Source organism: Leopardus geoffroyi, chromosome D4 (assembly GCF_018350155.1).
Source record: "Leopardus geoffroyi isolate Oge1 chromosome D4, O.geoffroyi_Oge1_pat1.0, whole genome shotgun sequence".
Classification (NCBI taxonomy): domain Eukaryota; kingdom Metazoa; phylum Chordata; class Mammalia; order Carnivora; family Felidae; genus Leopardus; species Leopardus geoffroyi.
This window is the reverse complement of record NC_059342.1, coordinates 84,418,839-84,435,770: the sequence shown is the minus strand read 5'-3', so window position 1 is coordinate 84,435,770 and position 16,932 is coordinate 84,418,839. Positions and strand designations below refer to the sequence as shown.

Sequence of the window (16,932 nt, the reverse complement as noted above, 5' to 3'; positions counted from 1 at the left end):
AGTGAGAGACGGTGCCCCAGGCCTCGGCTGGTGGGCATGTGCAGTGCCACGGGGCTGGCCTGTGCACAGGAGGGCAGCATGAGGGGAGGCTGGACAGGAAGCAGTCCCAGAAATGACAAGGTTATCCTGAAGGTGGTAGGAAAGGAGCGTGCAGGAACTTGATTTTGGGAAAGAGTTGTGTGTTCAGAGGGTCTGGCCCCCCAAGGTCGGACAGCTGGGTGAAGTGCCGTCCTTCTAGGATAGAAGTGACCAGAGGTCCAGGAGCAGCTTCCACTCAGGGTCGCAAGACCAGGACTGCCCTTCCCTGCTGTAGCCCAAGACACAGAAAAGCCTTGCGATGGCATTGCCGGCAGCCTCTGTCCTTCCTGTTGCTCGTTTGGCTTTAAGCACAGTTTTATTTTCACGGTAATCGTTTGGGGTTAACTGGCCGTCTACCTTAGAACTGCCACCTGTTCCATGTACTCACCGTATAGACGTAGTTCTGCACGGCCTTCCTAATGTGGCATGCCCTGAACACGCTCCAGAGTGGAAGGAGACCTAACTAGCCATTTGATTTTTTTTTTTTTAACTGTCCATTTTCTCCCTGGCCTGTGATGAGAAAAATGAACTGCTCCTGGGAGCATTCGGCCTCACCGCCTCCACTTGCTCTTGCTTGAACTGGAATGACAAGGGGAGAATATGTGAGGGCCTCCCCAAAGGGAAGTCGCCAGAACCCCCTCATTGCCTTTTCCCTCTCTCTCTCTCCAGGTCATGCAATATTTAAACTCACGTATCTAAGCAATCATGACTATAAACACCTCTACTTTGAATCTGACGCTGCTACCGTCAACGAAATCGTACTCAAGGTGAGTGTTCCTCCTCGGCCCGTGTGCGGGGTGGGCTTCTGCACGGCCGGTTCTCAGGCCAGCGGCAGCCCCCTCCTCCCCGCACTGGACAGGGCTCCACACCCGCTTCAGCCAAAGCGGAGCCCCTGGGGCTTCCTCCTCCAGTAATCCTGCTTCTTCGAATATTTATCCTTTTTATGCACCATTTTTCTCCTCCCATCCATTGTCAGGAGCTCCTTGAGGCTCCAGGAACGGGCTCCAAGGAGATTGTTGTTCTTGTGTGGAGACACTTAATGTATTCAAGGTAATTTTAGCAACCTGTCATAAACATGTTCAACTTGAAGGTACAATCCTATGTTACTGGACCTCAGCCGTGCCCACTGAGCACTTTTGTGTGCCAGGCTAGCACTCAGGATGCTGCGGTGACAGACCCAGCCCTGCCCCCAGAAAGCTCTTCCTCTGTCAGAGCAGACACACGTTAAACATTAAATTACACAGATTGTTAAACAGTCACAAAGGTACCACGTGGATGTGGAAAAGGTAAACTGACGGGGGTAGAGGGGACGGGTGGAGAGCTGAACCCTGACGGCTAGATGAAAGGCACAGATTTTACCAGGTGGGGAGAGAGAAAACGCATCTCCGGGAGCAGCCTGTGAAGGGCGGAGAAGCAGGGCAGGCGTGTGAGGCTGGGGGCTGGCGCTCAGGCCCATATGGCTGGAGCAGAGCGGGGCAGAAAGGTCAGGTCAGCAGAACCTTGCAAAATGGAGACGGGCTGAGAAGAGCTCCCCTGGGGTCTTGGGAGGGCTGGGGTAGGGCCCGAGACAGTGCATCTCTAAGAGGTTCCCAGGTCCTGCCCAGGCTGTTGGTCTGTGCACCACACTCTGAGTCGCCCTGGACTAGTGGTTTTCAGACTTCTCGAAACCAAAAGTGCTTTCTTCAAGCCGAATCTTCCACAGACGGAACAGATAACAACAACAGAGCTGCTTAGCTCGGGTGGAGCAGGGCTTACAGCCAGAGGGTGACTCTGGTAACTGTGTGTGACTCTGGCTGGTCACATCACCTCTCAGGGCCTCAGTTTCTCTGCCTGTAAAATGGAGATAATGGTAGGTACCCTGCCCCACCGCAGCAAAGGGCTCCTGGAACAGGGGTCAAATGAGGTCATGTAAACCTACCTAAGTTAGTGTTCATTCTCCTCTTGAGAGTGAAAGCCGTCGAGTAATAATAATAAAAGTAGCTGAGCTGTACTTGAGGGCTTGCAGAATACAGGACCTGAGCTAAGCACTATCTACCTTCTTTCACAGAATCTCCATGGTTCTGCAAGACGATACTGTAAAAATCTTTCCCACTTCATCCCATTTCGTAGATGAAAACTGAGACTCAGAAACAGATCTTAGCCAGGACCATGAATGGCAGAACTGGACCTGACCGCAGGTTTGGCAGCTTCCAGAACTTGGGCTCCTAACCCCCCGGATGTGTGCACCCTTGAGGAGTTGAAAGAGAGGTTTCCATGAAATGGCATTGTTTTGCAGAGACATTTCGAGGCCACGTCCTCATGGCTGCCAAAGATTTCCAAAAGTAGTAGATGGACATGGAAGGATAAAGCTGGTGGGGGGGGACAGTCGGGACCAGGGCCCACCTCGGACCAGGTGGTGGGGACACGGGGCGTGCTGCGGTGACTGAAACCAGCAAGCTAATAGTTAACTTGCCAGATTGTCACCAGACAGCACAGGGAACTTGTGCAGTGTTCGGGGACCAGGTAAAGAAATATTCCATTACCCCATCAGGGGCTGGCCTTTTTTTATAGCCAGCATTAAAATATTCAAGACTTGAGAAGGATTCTAGTAAAATTATAATCCTGTGTTTGACATCAAAATAATTTTCACAACAGCAGATTGATGACAGAAACACGGGTTTATGACTTCAGTCCGAGGCTCTGCGAGAGCTAGTGCAGAGAAATCATTTTCCAGGACCAAATGCTCCCTCGAAGCAGATGCTTTTCTGCAAAATCCCTGAGGCCTGTCGCCTCTCCTGAAATGTCTGTTTTCATATGAAAATGTTTGCAGAAATATTGCATCACGCCCGAGACTCCAGGAGAGTCACAGCGAGCCCAGACCTGATTTACTTAGAGAGCTAATGGTCATGATCCTGATGGAAGATTAAATTTCATGTTTTCTGTCTCTGATTTTTATAGCAATTTAAATACTTAGCCTTCTCTGCCATCCCCACAGTGACTGCGGGCTTTGCACCGGCACCGAGTGACTGAGGCCCCGGCCCCGCGTCCCAGAATTTGCCAGAAATGTTTCCATCGGAGGCTCTTCCAGGTGTCAGGCCTAGACTCAAGTACTGCACGTGGTGGTTCTAGAATTCAGAAGTTTTGCATAAAATGAGAGCTTTTGATGGAAACTGAAGGGAGGAGATAAGGGCCAGAGGCCAATGTGAAAGAAGATGTTACGAACAGGCAGTCTCCGTCCAGTGATTTTATCCCGTCATGTTCTTCTCTCGTGCGGAAACATTAATGTCTCTCATTTCTTGAACGCCAACGGCATTCAAGACATTGTATGTAATTATTTAATCTTCACGACTGCCCTGCAGAGTGTAGACATTATCATGCCCATTTTGTAGATGAGGAAATAGAGGCCCAAAGCCAGAGAATGTGCTAAGGTTGGAGCCTCTGCTTGAACCCCAGCCCGAAGGAGTCCCAGGCCTGTCCCTTCAACCCCGAGCTGTAACTGAGCTAAGCCATGTGTGGTCCCTAATTCTGCAGGCTTCGAGATGAATCTCAGAGGAATCATTGGTCTCTTCAAATTGGGTTCTTCTCGTGATCGAGCGATGGAGGCTGTGGCTTTATTGACCATGAAAACTCCCTATATTTTTATGCCGTAAGCTGTAAAATGCATTGAAAGTGAAACACTCTATAGTGCATAAAATTGTGCCAGTTTTAAGCCACAGCATATTAACCAACTAATGGCAGACCAAAGGGCGTTTTTATCTTTTGATTATTACATTAATCTTCCATTAAAATTATCTATGTGATTATCACAAAGCACTGAAGATAATAAATTTAGGAGATAGTTGGCTAGTTAAGGATCATTTTTAAATGCTTTTGTCAAGTTATGTGTGCCAAAAATACACTGAAAACACTAGGTTGGCTGAGTGTGCAAACAGTATAATCCAAAGATTGCTCTTATTAAGAATGATAAAACCTCTTATTTCCATGCATTGTACTGTCCCACATCGTCAGCCCGGCCCCGCGGTCCTCATGATTTATTGCTCTCAGCTGGTAGCTCAGCGAGGCAGTGGGCCAAGCATGTCAGGCCTTCTGTACTCACACACCAGTCCTTAACGCCTGCTGCTGCTGGCGACTGTCAGAGCAGGAAGTTTGGAGGGGGACACCGTGCCTGTGAGGCATCCATCCCGCACCGCTTCCCCACGACACCCCCGACTCCTTTCTCACAGTCAGCGCGGCCCTCGCCCGCTTAGGGTGTGGGACGCGGGGCCCTCAGAGGGGAATCAACGGAAGTGGTGGCTGGTCGATGGAGTCAAAATACTTGGGCTTCCTAGCATGACTTTTAGATACTTGAGAGTGAAGAGAAAGGTGTTTGTTCAAAAAGAGCCCCAGCCAGAGGGCGGCAGGGGCAGTGGGAGGAATGGTATCTGGGCGGGGTGGGGGGGCACGCCTCTCTGGAGGCCAGGGGCCTGGGAGACTAGAAGCATGTTAATCAAGGGCAATCCCGGCGCAGACACTTGCTGGCTTTGTGGCCTTGAGTAAACGCACCGCCATTCTGTGCCTTGATTTTCTCATCTGCACAATGGGATGATGACGGCATCGATGTCGTGGGCTTTTGTGAAGGTTCCATGAGTTGGTCCTTGCAGAGCACCCCAGCAGCGCCACCACCACGCTGCCCAGCCTGGAGTTCACGGTCCACACTGTGGCACAGGCCTGATCCCGGCACCACTGCCCTCCCTGGCTCCTCCCGGCCCACCTGGACCGGCCACTAAGCTGTTGGGTTCCACAGATCCCTCGCTGTCTTCCGCTGCTGCGCTGGGACGCGTGCCGGTTCTCCCCTGCCCCTTGTACACCCTAGACCCCTATTTCTCTCTCAGAACCCAACTGGCTCATTCCCTCTGCAAGACGTCCCTGCCCCACGTCTCCCTGATCATTACCCCGTTCTTTCGTGCTCCTTCTGTCTCGGGTGTCACACTTGTCATGCTCTTGGGTACTCACCAGGCTGTGAGTGCCTCGGAGCAGGGACCATGTCTTACTTTTCCCTCAGTCTCTTGAACCAAGCATGGGGCCAGGCTCAGACACGGAGGTGCTTGGGTGCCGGAGGTGCTGCGGACATTGACCGTGTGCAGCCGCCACCCGGGCGCGTCCCAGCTGTGTGCTCCCCACAGAGGACCCTCCCAGCTCTGACCCTTGCCTCTGGGTGATCCTGGTCAGCGAGGTGCCCTTCCCTGAGGCTCACTCCTTTTTATCAGATGAGTCCAGGTGGGCAGGGTGCTCGTGGGCAGTAGAGGAAATCCCGTAAGTAGAAGCTCTGTACCTTCGGGGGCGGGGAGGGGGAGGCTGCGTTCAGAGCCTCGGTTCAGTTGGTTTCTCATCCCTGCAATGTTCTCGTCTTTCAGACGAGGAAAGCAGGGCTCAAGGAAGTCCTGTGCAGGCCCAGGACTGCACAGCAGGCGGACAGAACCAGGAAGCCTGGCAAACGGCCTTCCGGAAGGCAGCATGTGCCGAGGAGGGAGCACAGGCTCTGCAATCAGAAAAGCTCCACCACTGGTGGCTGAAAGGCCCGCAGCAGCCACTTGTCCCCTCCAAGCCTCCATCTTCCGGCGTAAAGCGGGCTCCGTCCCAGCCTGCCAGGTTGCTGTGGTGACTCGGCTCCGGGCACGAGAGAGCACCTGGGCTCCCAGCCTGGGTCAGGGCCCTTCCCTTCTTCGCCCCGGGCGAACGGAGAGGCTGCCGAGTGACTGGACTATGTCCTCTTGCTTTCTAGGTGAACTACATCCTGGAATCACGAGCGAGCACTGCCCGGGCTGACTATTTTGCTCAAAAACAAAGAAAACTGAACAGACGTACAAGCTTCAGCTTCCAGAAGGAGAAGAAATCAGGGCAGCAATGACACCGGCCTCCAACCCCAATCTGTCGCCATAGCTCAGAGCCTGCCTGCCGGGGCCAGGTGGCCCTAGAGCCCACCCTGTGTCCCGCAGTCCTCAGGGGCAGGCCAGCCCCTGGCTCACGGCCACAAGGCTGGGGGGCTCTTGGGGAACGGAGCCGGGGACATCTCCACGGGACCGAAGCCTGAGTGGCAGTGGCTTTGATGAGCAGTGCCAGGGGCCAGAACACAGGCACCCCGCCCAGCCGTCTTCACTGCCCGACGGCCCTGCTGAGGATGTACATAGCCATGCCCAGACATTTCCTTGCAACTTGATCAAATTTCTTAAAACAAACGAAGAACAAAAATGTACATTTCTTTTTTTTTTTTTTTTTTCCTTTTAATAAACAGGTGTACTCTTTACCACGGTTGGTATGACGGGCCATTCTTTGGGGCAGAGGATTGATCATGTCATTCTCTTTAAAATCTGTTCCCATATTGAACAAGCAGATTGGAAAAGCTATGGCTCGATTTCTCAGAAGAAATGTTTAGAGCTTAGTCAATAGTTTTAACTATGCCATTTGTTTAAATGAGTGCATTGCTTTGAGGATAGTATCTCACTAAAGTTAGGAAGGGGAGCCGGCGATGTGTGTCCCAGGCTGTGCCCCTTCAGGAGTCACCTCTCGTCCGCTCATCCCCAAACCTCTTGGTTTTGGAGACGCGGGACTGCGTGCAGTTTATGCCCGGGGCGCCGGGAGAATGGGGTGACGGCTGGTCTTCGGGTCACGCTGAGCTCCCGGCCCAAGCGGGCTTTTCCATTTCTTAAATAGCAAGTGTCCGTTTCAGCTAGCAATTAGACCTGCATGTGGACTTCTCCTGGAACTGGGAGAGTCTCTGCTCTACTGACTCAGAAGGGCCCCCGCTCCCCTTCCTCCTGTCCACACAGTGCCTGCCTCCTCGTCTGAGCAGGCGGGACGCTGCTTTGTCTCACTCTGTCAGGGCGCGGTGAGCAGAGATGGCAGGGCAGAGGGACGCCTGCTCCCCCGGGTCCGACTGCGCGGGTGGGGGGCGGGCAAGGATCGAGCATCGCTGACACCACACCTCTGGCCACACCAGATGCCTCTGCGGTCCTCACCAGCCACTCCAGGGTCCCTCCCAGGGTGACGTCCTTTCGCACGGTCCCCGGCCAGGGTCGAGGACCGGATGTTTCACTGAGGACCCGCGTTTCAAACGGTTTTTTAAATTGTTGTACAGGAAGAGATGTGACGAAAACAGCATCTCGAAGTCGAGTGTGTTTCTTTGCACTGGGGGCATTTTAATGAATTCCTCTTTCATTCTGATATTTGTTCAGCCAACAGAAGCATCCTTTTCTAACGTCTTCCATTCCTACCCACCCCAGAAACAAAAGAAATATTATTTGTAGCTTGCTATCTGTATTTGGATTTTTAGCAATTTTATATTTAGATACCTTTGAAAAATGTAAATGACTAATTTGGTCATTAAATCTTGTGACATATTCAATATTAAAACGATATTAAAATAAAAGTCATATAAATACCATCTTTTGCGTGTTGCTGTGAATTCTCGAAGTCTCGAGCACATTATCTTGACTTGCGCGTCACTCTGGGGAGGGGCATTCGCGGCAGCTGATGTGCCGAAGGTCTCTGAAATGCACCGCGGGCCTCCTCACATACTGAGCAAGACAGGATGACCCTCTTCACTCGGGGGCGACATCGAGATCTTGACCTGCCTCCAGTACGAGACCCACCCCGTTCTCGTATCGGGAAGTATGGCACGCGCGCAGTTTACGTAAAGCTCATCCGTCCAGCTGACGCAAGAATTGAAGGGGCAACACCGTAAAACCACCCAGGCCGACCAGATATCAGGACCGTTTAAATTCAGTTTTTCCTCGGCCCCTCTCTCACACCCCACACCTGGATTTTAAGAGAGGACCAGGAGCTCCTCGGGGATACACCTGACAAAGCAGGAGCTCGGCAGAGCCGAGGTAAGTCCCCCCGGGCCCCACTTGCTCTCCCAGCAGCACCCTGACCTGGCTCCGGGGCGGCCCCGCCCCCACCGCACATGACAGTGCGGGCAGCCCCCGCTCCCTGGAGCCCTGGCCTCAGCTGGCCGCTGGGAACCGCACCCCCCCCCAGCCCCCCACCCCGGCCTGTTGGCCTACAGCACACCAGGCGGGCTGTGTGCTGGGCCCCGACCCATATGCCTGGGCCCCTGTAACTCCCACAGCCGACTTGTGGCAGGTCCTGGCATTACCTCCGTTCCAGAGGTGAGGACTTGGGGCGTGGAAGGGTCTCACCTCTCATTGGGACACACCACGACCGACACCCGCAGCCACAGCTGGTGGCTTTTCGGCCTTGAGGTGGGCACTGCCTCCGCGGGGCCTCGGTTTCCTCATCCGTAAATAGAGATGCTGGAGTAGGTGACCTCTGCGGAGCTTTCTAGAGAGTGTCTTACATGTCTCGGAATCAGTGAGCCCAGCCTTCTTTCCGGCGGCCTCTGTTTGCCAAAACTTGCAGGAGCCTTTCTGCTTCTGAACAAGAATTCCGAGAAAGACTCGCGGCCGTTTAGTCCATCCTCCTCTCTTGGGGCGGCAAGTGCGTGTGCCCTCCCAGTCTTTGAGCCCCTGCTTGCACACGCGCCCCCATGCGGCTCAGTGCTTTTCCTTGTTGGCCCATTTGGTCACCCTAGGCTGACCTTCCCTAGTGGCCTGCCAGAACCACCCAGCGCGCCTCAGCCTCTGCACATCAGATCCCTTTTCCACCCTGAGCGGCAGCTGCCTCCCAGCACCCCCTACCGCAGCCCCAGGACCGGTGTCCACACTGACCCCCACCCTGAGTCTTCTCTTCATGGTGAAGAAGCTTACCCCCACCCCTGTTGTGCCCCTGAAAACCCGCCAGCTGCTTCTGTTCCCCGGGTCAGGTTGCCAAACAGCGGTGGGGAGGGGAGCGAGGTTCTGACGTAGCGGTCAAGGCGCTCACGGTCTGGTGAGGCCAGGAGATGGACAAGTGATCCCCAGGCTACCCCGGAGTGGCTGCCATGGAAACCCTGGGGGGGCCAGCGGGGGCCTGGAGGCCTGAGGTATGTGGTGCAGCGGCCAGCTCCAGGTGTCACGGGTGTCCTGGGGCTCCCTGAGGGGTAGGTTACACAGCGTGCAGGAGTGTGCCAGGAAGCTGGAACCGTTCCGCACCAACCGGGCTGGGAAGGGCCCGGCGTGATGGCCCCCGGCCCCCTAATCCTCCTTCTGCAGATGCGGTAGCAGGCAGAGTAGCAGAGTCCCTCCCCTGGGAAGTGGCTAGGTCGGCCCCCAGCCTCCCGAGCGGCCTCCGTCTTGGCCCCCGATGGCCGATGAGGCCTAAACGCCCCACATCCTGCAGGCACCACCAAGGCCCCACGGGGAGGGCCCTGCTGTTCACAGAGCAGCCCAGGAGGGGGAAAGAGTTAAGCCTGTCATGTTCGGTTCCCACCAAACACCTCTGCTTAAATGCAAAGTCCCAACAGGGTGGTGTTTGCTATAAAAGCCCTAAGAGTGATTTGTGAAGTCTCGAAGCCCTGTAATCTCGTCAGCGTAATGGGATTATATTTCAAATCACCACAGCCTGTTCATTACCCATTTAAACTCCTCTGACAGAGGAAAACTTACATGAAACGTGCATGGCAGCCCTTGCCGACTTCCCCACTCTCCTTCCTGATTAGACAAACAGATGCTGAGGTCTGGAATGAAAAAATAATGTGCCCATTTATTCATTTTTCTGACAAGTCACAATAGATTTTTAACTGCCAATGAGTGACCTCCCGGAGGTGCGGCGGCTGGGGAGGCGCCCGCCAGGCAGCGAGTGGTCATTTCTGCCCGTGCCGGCCCCTGTCCTGGCCAGGATTCCTCCTGGGACCAGAGCTGGCTGCCAGTCTGAGCCGCTCTCCCCGCCCCGTCCTGGCCGACTGCAGGTGCCCTCAGCCAGGGTGGGGAGGGCTGTCTGCTGGGCCTTTTCGCTGTCACCAACCCCAGGGGTTCAGGGGCCTCCTCCAGGACACAGCCGTGGCCTAAAGTCAAAGCCCCAGGTAGGAAGCCCCGGCCTGCCCTTGTCCAGCCAGGTGATTGAGGAGCCTCAGTTTCCCCATCTGTAAAATGGAGAAAGTAGAACTCCTCTCAGGGGTGCCTGGGTGGCTCGGTCAGATAAGTGTCTGACTCTGGATTTTGGCTCAGGTCGTGACCTCACGGTTCGTGAGATCGAGCCCCGAGTCGGGGTCTGTGCTGACAGGGCAGAGCCTGCTTGAGATTTTCTCCCTCTCTCTCTCTGCCCCTCACCCACACACATGCGTGCTCTCTTTCTCTCTCTCTCTCAAAATAAATAAACTTAAAAAAAAATTTTTTTTTAAATAAACTGCTTAGAGAGAGCTCATCTCAGTGATAAGGGGTCAGTGACCCAGCCTGGGCTGGTATGCACTCAGCTCCCACTCTGGGCTGCCTAGGACAACCGTCCCCAGTCAGCGCCCCCCAGGCTGTGACAAGGACTGAATGGGCCACCAAGTGCGGGGCCCTCCCTTGACCATGACCTCTAGTGTAATAGGCCTTTGGGGACCCTTGCTGGGTCACAGGGTCCCAGAGCAGGTGGGCAGAGGAGCCCCTCTGGCTCTCTGCCCTGTGACGATACCTGGAGCAGGGGTGGGCTGGGGAGAGGCAGCTGTGTCAGGGACCCAGCTCTGCCCGTCCCTGGGGCTCCCCCCTCCTAATTCAGAAGCAGGACACTGCTCCTGAGCTGCGCCACCGGCTGGAGGGAGCCCTATGGCAGTTGCATGAGGCATAAATAAGATAATGTCGCAGGCCTGGTGCACAGTGGGGGATGGGCAGCCATGAGACAAGGGTGCCCCAGGTCACATACTCACTGGGAACACCCTGGCCAAGGTCTTCCCGGCCAGCAGGACTTCAGGCGTCAGGGCGTGAACCCAGGCCCCTAGGGAAGGTCTCTGAGCCCCCCTCCCCGCCCCCCTCTCAGTGCCCACCCGCCCCCTTCCAACCCACGCCCACCCGCCTGCCTGCCTCTGCAGAGAAACTCCAGACAGAGCTCCCATCTGTATGCATTCCCTCCATGAATACGTAAGAAATACTGTGAGGCTAATTCTTTTTAAAATGATAAAATTCGTCTGTGTTATAGCATTCCAGCCCCCAGCTTCCTGAAAGCTAAAAATATTTTAATGTCATATTCCCATGTAAATTTTAGTTTAGAATTTAATACCCTTTTAACATACATTAAATTTTTAGCATTCTTCAAGCCCTTGACTCTTTTAAGGGTTTAGCTGATGTACATTGGAGAAAAAGGATGGTGGAGGCTGTAAATTAGGAGAGAAGGAAAGTTCTAGATCAAGGTGGCCCCCAAACCTCTGCACCCACCTCATCTTGGGAGTTACTCCTCTGGACTGGGGAGCATCTGAGCCAAACCCTGGGATCCTGGGGCGGTGTCAGAAGTCTCGCTTCCTTACTGGAAAGTCACAGCTGCTTTGTGGCTATGGGGAGAATTCACTAGAGCAGCCCCGGTCTGGGGAGCCAGGATGGCCCGGGGCCAAGGGCATGGGCGCTGCGGTCAGGATGGGGTCAAGCGCTAGTTCTGCCACTTGCCAGCGGGTGACTTTGGTGCGCTTTCTGTGCCTGTTTCCTGGCCCCCAAACAGGGCCAAGGTCAGCTTGTGCACAGGTCATGTTTGAGAGAATACACATGAAAGGGGGCTGTCATCGGCTCCGCAGAGTAGGTGACCTCCAGGGTGAACTGGCTGGCCTTGCTGAGGGGTCCACGATGATGACATGTGTGCAAACTCGAGTAGATCGTTTTGGTGGATCTGTACCTGGCTCCAGCCCCTAGAGTGAGTCCTCAATCACCCCACAATGCAGGGCCCCCCAAAGCTGTCTTTGCGAAGCCTCATGATTGGCCCACAGGCTGCGGCCTCCTAGGACTCCCCCTCCTGGGGTAGGCCTTGAAGAGCCAGGGGAAGGCTCTGATAATGGCGGGAGGGGGGTCCACAGTTGCCTTTAGGGGCAAATAGGGTGGGGGCTTCATGTCCCCCGGGGCATCCAAGGTCAGGGCCTGGGGCCTGCATGAACACTGTCCCCACAGCTGGCACTCTGGGGTCGGGGGCTGCACTGACCGGGGCCCACACCCTCCTGCCGGAGTCACCGTGCCAGGGTCTTGGAGTGAATCCTTCCATCTGCCTGACGGCCCATCTGTGAGACGCAGGCAGAAATAATAAGACGTCCCTCATGGGCTGCTGAGGGGATCCGGTGAGGTCACGCCCAGGGAGGCCCCGGGGCGGTAGGAGCCGCCATGATCGAGGCAGTGTGGAAGAAAGGCCTCTGTCCAAGCGATCGTTAACCAGAATTACAAATTTAGCGCGGAGACCTGAAATCCGGTGAGAGGGCAGCTCTGCTTTCTAATGGCTTTCAGGGGAAGATAGAATGCCTTGACTGACAGAGACAAGCCACAGTTTAGACTCCAACCAGGGTCTGCGACTAAAGCAGCCGCCGTGTTAACTTAGATTTACAAAGAGTGTCTCCATCCTGGCAAGAGGAAGGCATGGGGAGAGGGAGCTGCTGCCATTGTGGGAGGCTGGGGGACCCGGGAGCCAGGTAGGGATCCCCGTCTAACCCACCCCAGAAGAAACCCAAGGAATCCTTCCAAGGCAGCTACTATAAGGTGAGAGCAGTTTCCTGATGAGGAGTGAGTTCCTCAACTCTGGAAGAATGTAAGCATCCAGCATTCATTCAACAAGCATCCACCAGTGCGTACCTTGGAGTCTGCCCAAACAGGCCCTGAATGTGTGGAAATGATCTGATGTAGAGCCTGTCCTTGGGAACTCCTGGTCCATGAGGCCATGACCCTGTCTCTAAGTGCTCAGGTGGCCAGATGTCTGTAACAGAAGCTGCTGGGCCTGGGGAGTAGAAGCAGACACAGCCCTCTTCTGTTCGCGGCCAGGGGCTCCTGGTAAAGGCGCCGGGTGGCTCAGAATGATCTAGTTGGAGGACCAGTGGTGAATGCCGGGGGAAGACAGATCCCAAGGCAGAGAACTGCAAGAGGAACTCTCCAAGGAGGAGAAAGGCCATTGCCTTTCAAGTCCAGCCCGTCCGTGGGGAGAGCTGTTAGCAACAGGTGACTCCTCGGTCTCCCTCTGAGCTCAGGCAGCCTTGCTGTGGGACCCACGGCCGCGGTGCCACGGGGGCCTAGAGCTCACAGATGGTTGTCTTCATGCTTAGCCAAGAAATCCTCCACTTCTGTGGAGAGCGGGCCTCCCGGCGGCTACTCCCGGATGGGGTTTCTCCCATGCCGGAAAAGGAGACCTTTGGGTTCAGGGGAGGGACTTATCTCCCTGGGGAGCAGGGACCAGACATCCTTCCTAGGCTGCCACAGAGCCCCTCCCAGCTGACACTCGCACCTCCCAACGCGGGAGACCAGCCTTTCGTCAATGTAAGCGTCACCAGTGCCCTGTGTCACCTTGATGCCCCTCAGCTCTACTGTCCCGTTTCTGGGCCTCATTTTCTCTTCCTGAGAAGGGCATCCGTGGGGCACCTGGCTGGCTCAGTTGGTAGAGCATGCAACCCTTGATCTCAGGGTTATGAGTTCAAGCCCCACCCTGGGTGTAGACATTACTTAAATAAATGAATAAATAAACTTAAAAAAAAAGAAGAAGAAGAAGAAGAAGAAGAAAGAAGAAAGAAGGCATCCTCCACATGGCAAGAATGACCTAGACAAGATTTCCAAGCCTCAGAAGGCTCTCTCTCCCAAATACCATGTACACATCCCAGGCCAGGTCTCTGATTGGCCCCACAGGGATCACGTGTCCATCCCTGGGCCAATCCCTGGGGCTAGGGGCTGAGCTACCATGATGGGCAGCAGGTCCATGACTTTGGGGCTCGGGGGAAGGGGCCCCATTTACCAGAGCAGGGGAGGGGGCAGGTAAAATCAGGGCACCGCTTTAGCAGTTATTATGTGCCAACCACTCTGCTAAATACCTTTTTTTTTTTTAATTTTCTCAAACTCAGCGAGAAGTGGGGGTCCACAGCATCCTTCCGCAATAACAAGGCCTAAAGGGTGAAGGAGTTTGCCCAGCAAGGAAAGGGGCGTTCGTGGGACCTGGACCTGCCTCTGACTCCAGTCCCGAATGTCCCCACCTGTAGGGCTCCCTCCTCCATACGGGCACAGTGGAGGTGGAATCCTCGCTTCGACCACAGCGCCCCCCCGGGGAATAGTGGTGTGTGTGTGTGTGTGTGTGTGTGTGTGTGTGTGTGTGTAAGCTTCATCCACCAGCAGCCCACTAACCCTCCCTCCCCTCCCAGGCAGGGGCGCCCACCCTCACACACCTGTACCCCGGGCACAGCCGAAGCTGACGGCCGTCTGCTCTCCGAGGAGGCCGAACACGTCTCCAAGCAGCCCCTTCCCCACAGCCGAACAGCTGGCCACCATCTTGGCACACATTTCCCTGTCACATCTGATTTGCAAAGTCATGTCTGGAACAGACCCACAGGAGCGTCCAGTTGGGGGCTTTTTCAGGTCAAGGAGTACTTTCCAGAGAGTCTCTGGTTCTTCGGAGGAGAAAAAGAATGTGAAGACAAGGAAAAGAACCCTGTCTCTGTTGCGGGGCCAACACTCCCACCAGTGGAATCTTCCTCTGGGCCACTCTGGGCTATGGCCTTAAAGATCACCTTGAGGCTCTGTCATTATCCCATCTGACAGATGAGGAAGTCGAGGCTCACAGGAGTCCTGTCGCTTTCCCAAGGTCACAGGGCTGCTGAGGGCGGAACTGGGATTTGAACAGGGCCGTTCCAGCTGCCCAAGCCCCTGCTCCTCACTGTCATATCCACAGCCTTCCAGCAGGTGCCTGAACTGGGCTGTCCGGCTGGCCTGACTCCAACACCTCCTCTCCTCTAGGAAGCCTGCCTGAGCTGGCAAGGCCCGCCTCTGCTGCTCTGCTCCTTCCGCTGCTGACTGGAGTTTCTGGTTTCCAGGGTATCCAGGGAGGGCCCCGCCAGAGCTGGGTGGCTTTGACCCCCCGAAGGCATCCTCTGAGCCAAGGCATTTTGACTGCAAGGAACAGAAGCCCACGAGAACGCAGGCAACGGAGCCCCATAAAAACCCACAGGCCTCAGCACAGCCAGGCACTGTGGGAACCAAGCGGGGCCCTCGAGGACCGGGCCACACTCCCCTTCTCAGAGGCCTGGGCCGTGGGTCACCTCTCCCTCTCTCTGGCTCCTTTTGGGCATCCTGGTGGTGAAGATACCCATAAGCACCAGCCCCCAAGACCGCATGCTCCCCATCTGCATGGCCACCACCCTGTCACTCCTTCACCTCTGAGCACCAACTCTCAGGGGGAGACTGTGGGGGCGTCCGAGGGCCCCGCTGGGACCAACAATGCTGGCCCTGACTGGGCCAAGGAGGGGGTCGTGCAGGCAGGTGTCTGTCCACAGGAGCTCAGGAATGTGCAGGTGGGTGACAATCTTCTATACCCTCCTCCTGCCCAGGTACACTGTCTTAGGGTGAAGCCTCGGGGAAGTGACTTCCACTAAGTGTCTGCAACCTGGGGGCGGGGACTACAGGGGTCAGTGCCTGGCATGTAGTATGTGCCCAACAAAGGTTTGTGAGTGAATGGAACGAAGCCAGAAGGCGTCCCGGCCCCAGAAAGGGTTCCATGGACATAGATGGGAAATGCTGTGTTGTACCTGCTCAGCAGGCTCTTCTCCTGCAGAACTTCTCAGAGCCTTTAACTAACCACCGTTTACTGTGCCCTGGGAAGGGGCTGACGTAGGCAGCATTTCCCAAGCACCCTTTTGCCACAGCATGTGTGCATGTTTCTAGAACTGGGGTAAGTCAGAACTCAGGCTGGTAATGCTCTTTCAGGCAATCCAAGAGAAACCGTGTCAGGGACCAGCTGAGAGCGTGGCCTCCAGAGTCAGGCAAACCAGCTGTGTCGCCTACTAACTGTGTGACCTCGGGCAAATCGCTCTGCCTCTCTGAGCCTCAGTTATCCCACAGGCTTCCATGGGGATCACCATCTTCACCATTCTGTACCACACAGCAGTGGCCTCCTCCCTGGCTTCTTTGGCTCCCATCTGCCTCTCAGCCTTGGATATGATTTCTGAGCCCGGGGGACTCAAGTCCTCTTGGTCCCCATTCACTGTATTCCCAGCACCTAGCAGAGCAGGCCCTCCACACAATAACATTTGTGGAATGAATGAATCAACGAATGAATCAATGAATCAATGAACGATATTCCTCTGTGAACACTCTGGGTTTAGTTTGGGGCGGGCATGGCCACCCCCCTCTCTGATCCTCCTCCTAGCCTTCTTTTGCACCTCAGTCTGGCTTGAACCTCAAGGAAGTCTACGGCCCACTCAGCAAACATTTATTCAATTGGAATAATTATACCCTTTTGGGAGCTGGTTGACCAGAAAGATGACTGGGAGAAATCCCATACACAGATGTTCATGAATAAACCACAGCCTCCACCTCTAGAGGGCGGTAGAGGCTCCAGGCCTGGGCTCCACACTCTGGGTGCATAAGCCTCTCGACTCCACAGCACACACAGCAGGGGGAGAGGGGTGGGGCAGAACTATAGCACTGTGCCCATTAGACAGATGAAGAGAGTGAGGTTCAGAGTGCTCAGTGACTCACCCAAGATCAATCACACAGCTAGGAGGAAGCAGGGCAGCCATTTCGACCCAGGTTTCATCTGACTCCAGACCCAGCAGTCTTAACCCTCCATTGTTCTTGACCGAAAGGCATGGACACAAGGAAGAACACAGTTCTGGAGTCTGGATTGAAATCCTACCTCTGCTTTATCCCCTATTTGTGTGGCACTAAGCCAATCATTTCACCTCTCGGGGCCTCAGTTTCCTTATCTGTAACATAGGGCTAACAATCCCCCTTCTTACAGGGTCGTGAGGATTAAATGAGCTAATAGGTGGGAGAGAGATTTCTGAGGTAGCACCAATTTTGTGGCCAGAGGACAGGGAAACCT

General features: G+C 54.9%; 1 protein-coding gene across 9 annotated transcripts in view; it reads left to right on the top strand.

Annotated features, from left to right (window-relative positions):
• Positions 1-7,477, top strand: part of MAPKAP1 (MAPK associated protein 1) — a 245,531-nt gene extending 238,054 nt beyond the window's left edge. For all 9 annotated transcript variants that reach the window (XM_045470125.1, XM_045470121.1, XM_045470127.1 and 6 more), the window contains 2 exons: positions 748-845; positions 5,819-7,477. In XM_045470125.1, the coding sequence (XP_045326081.1) occupies positions 748-845; positions 5,819-5,944 (224 nt within the window). In that variant the 3' untranslated portion in view covers positions 5,945-7,477. The remainder of the gene's footprint in view (positions 1-747; positions 846-5,818) is intronic.
• Positions 7,478-16,932: the final 9,455 nt, after the last annotated feature.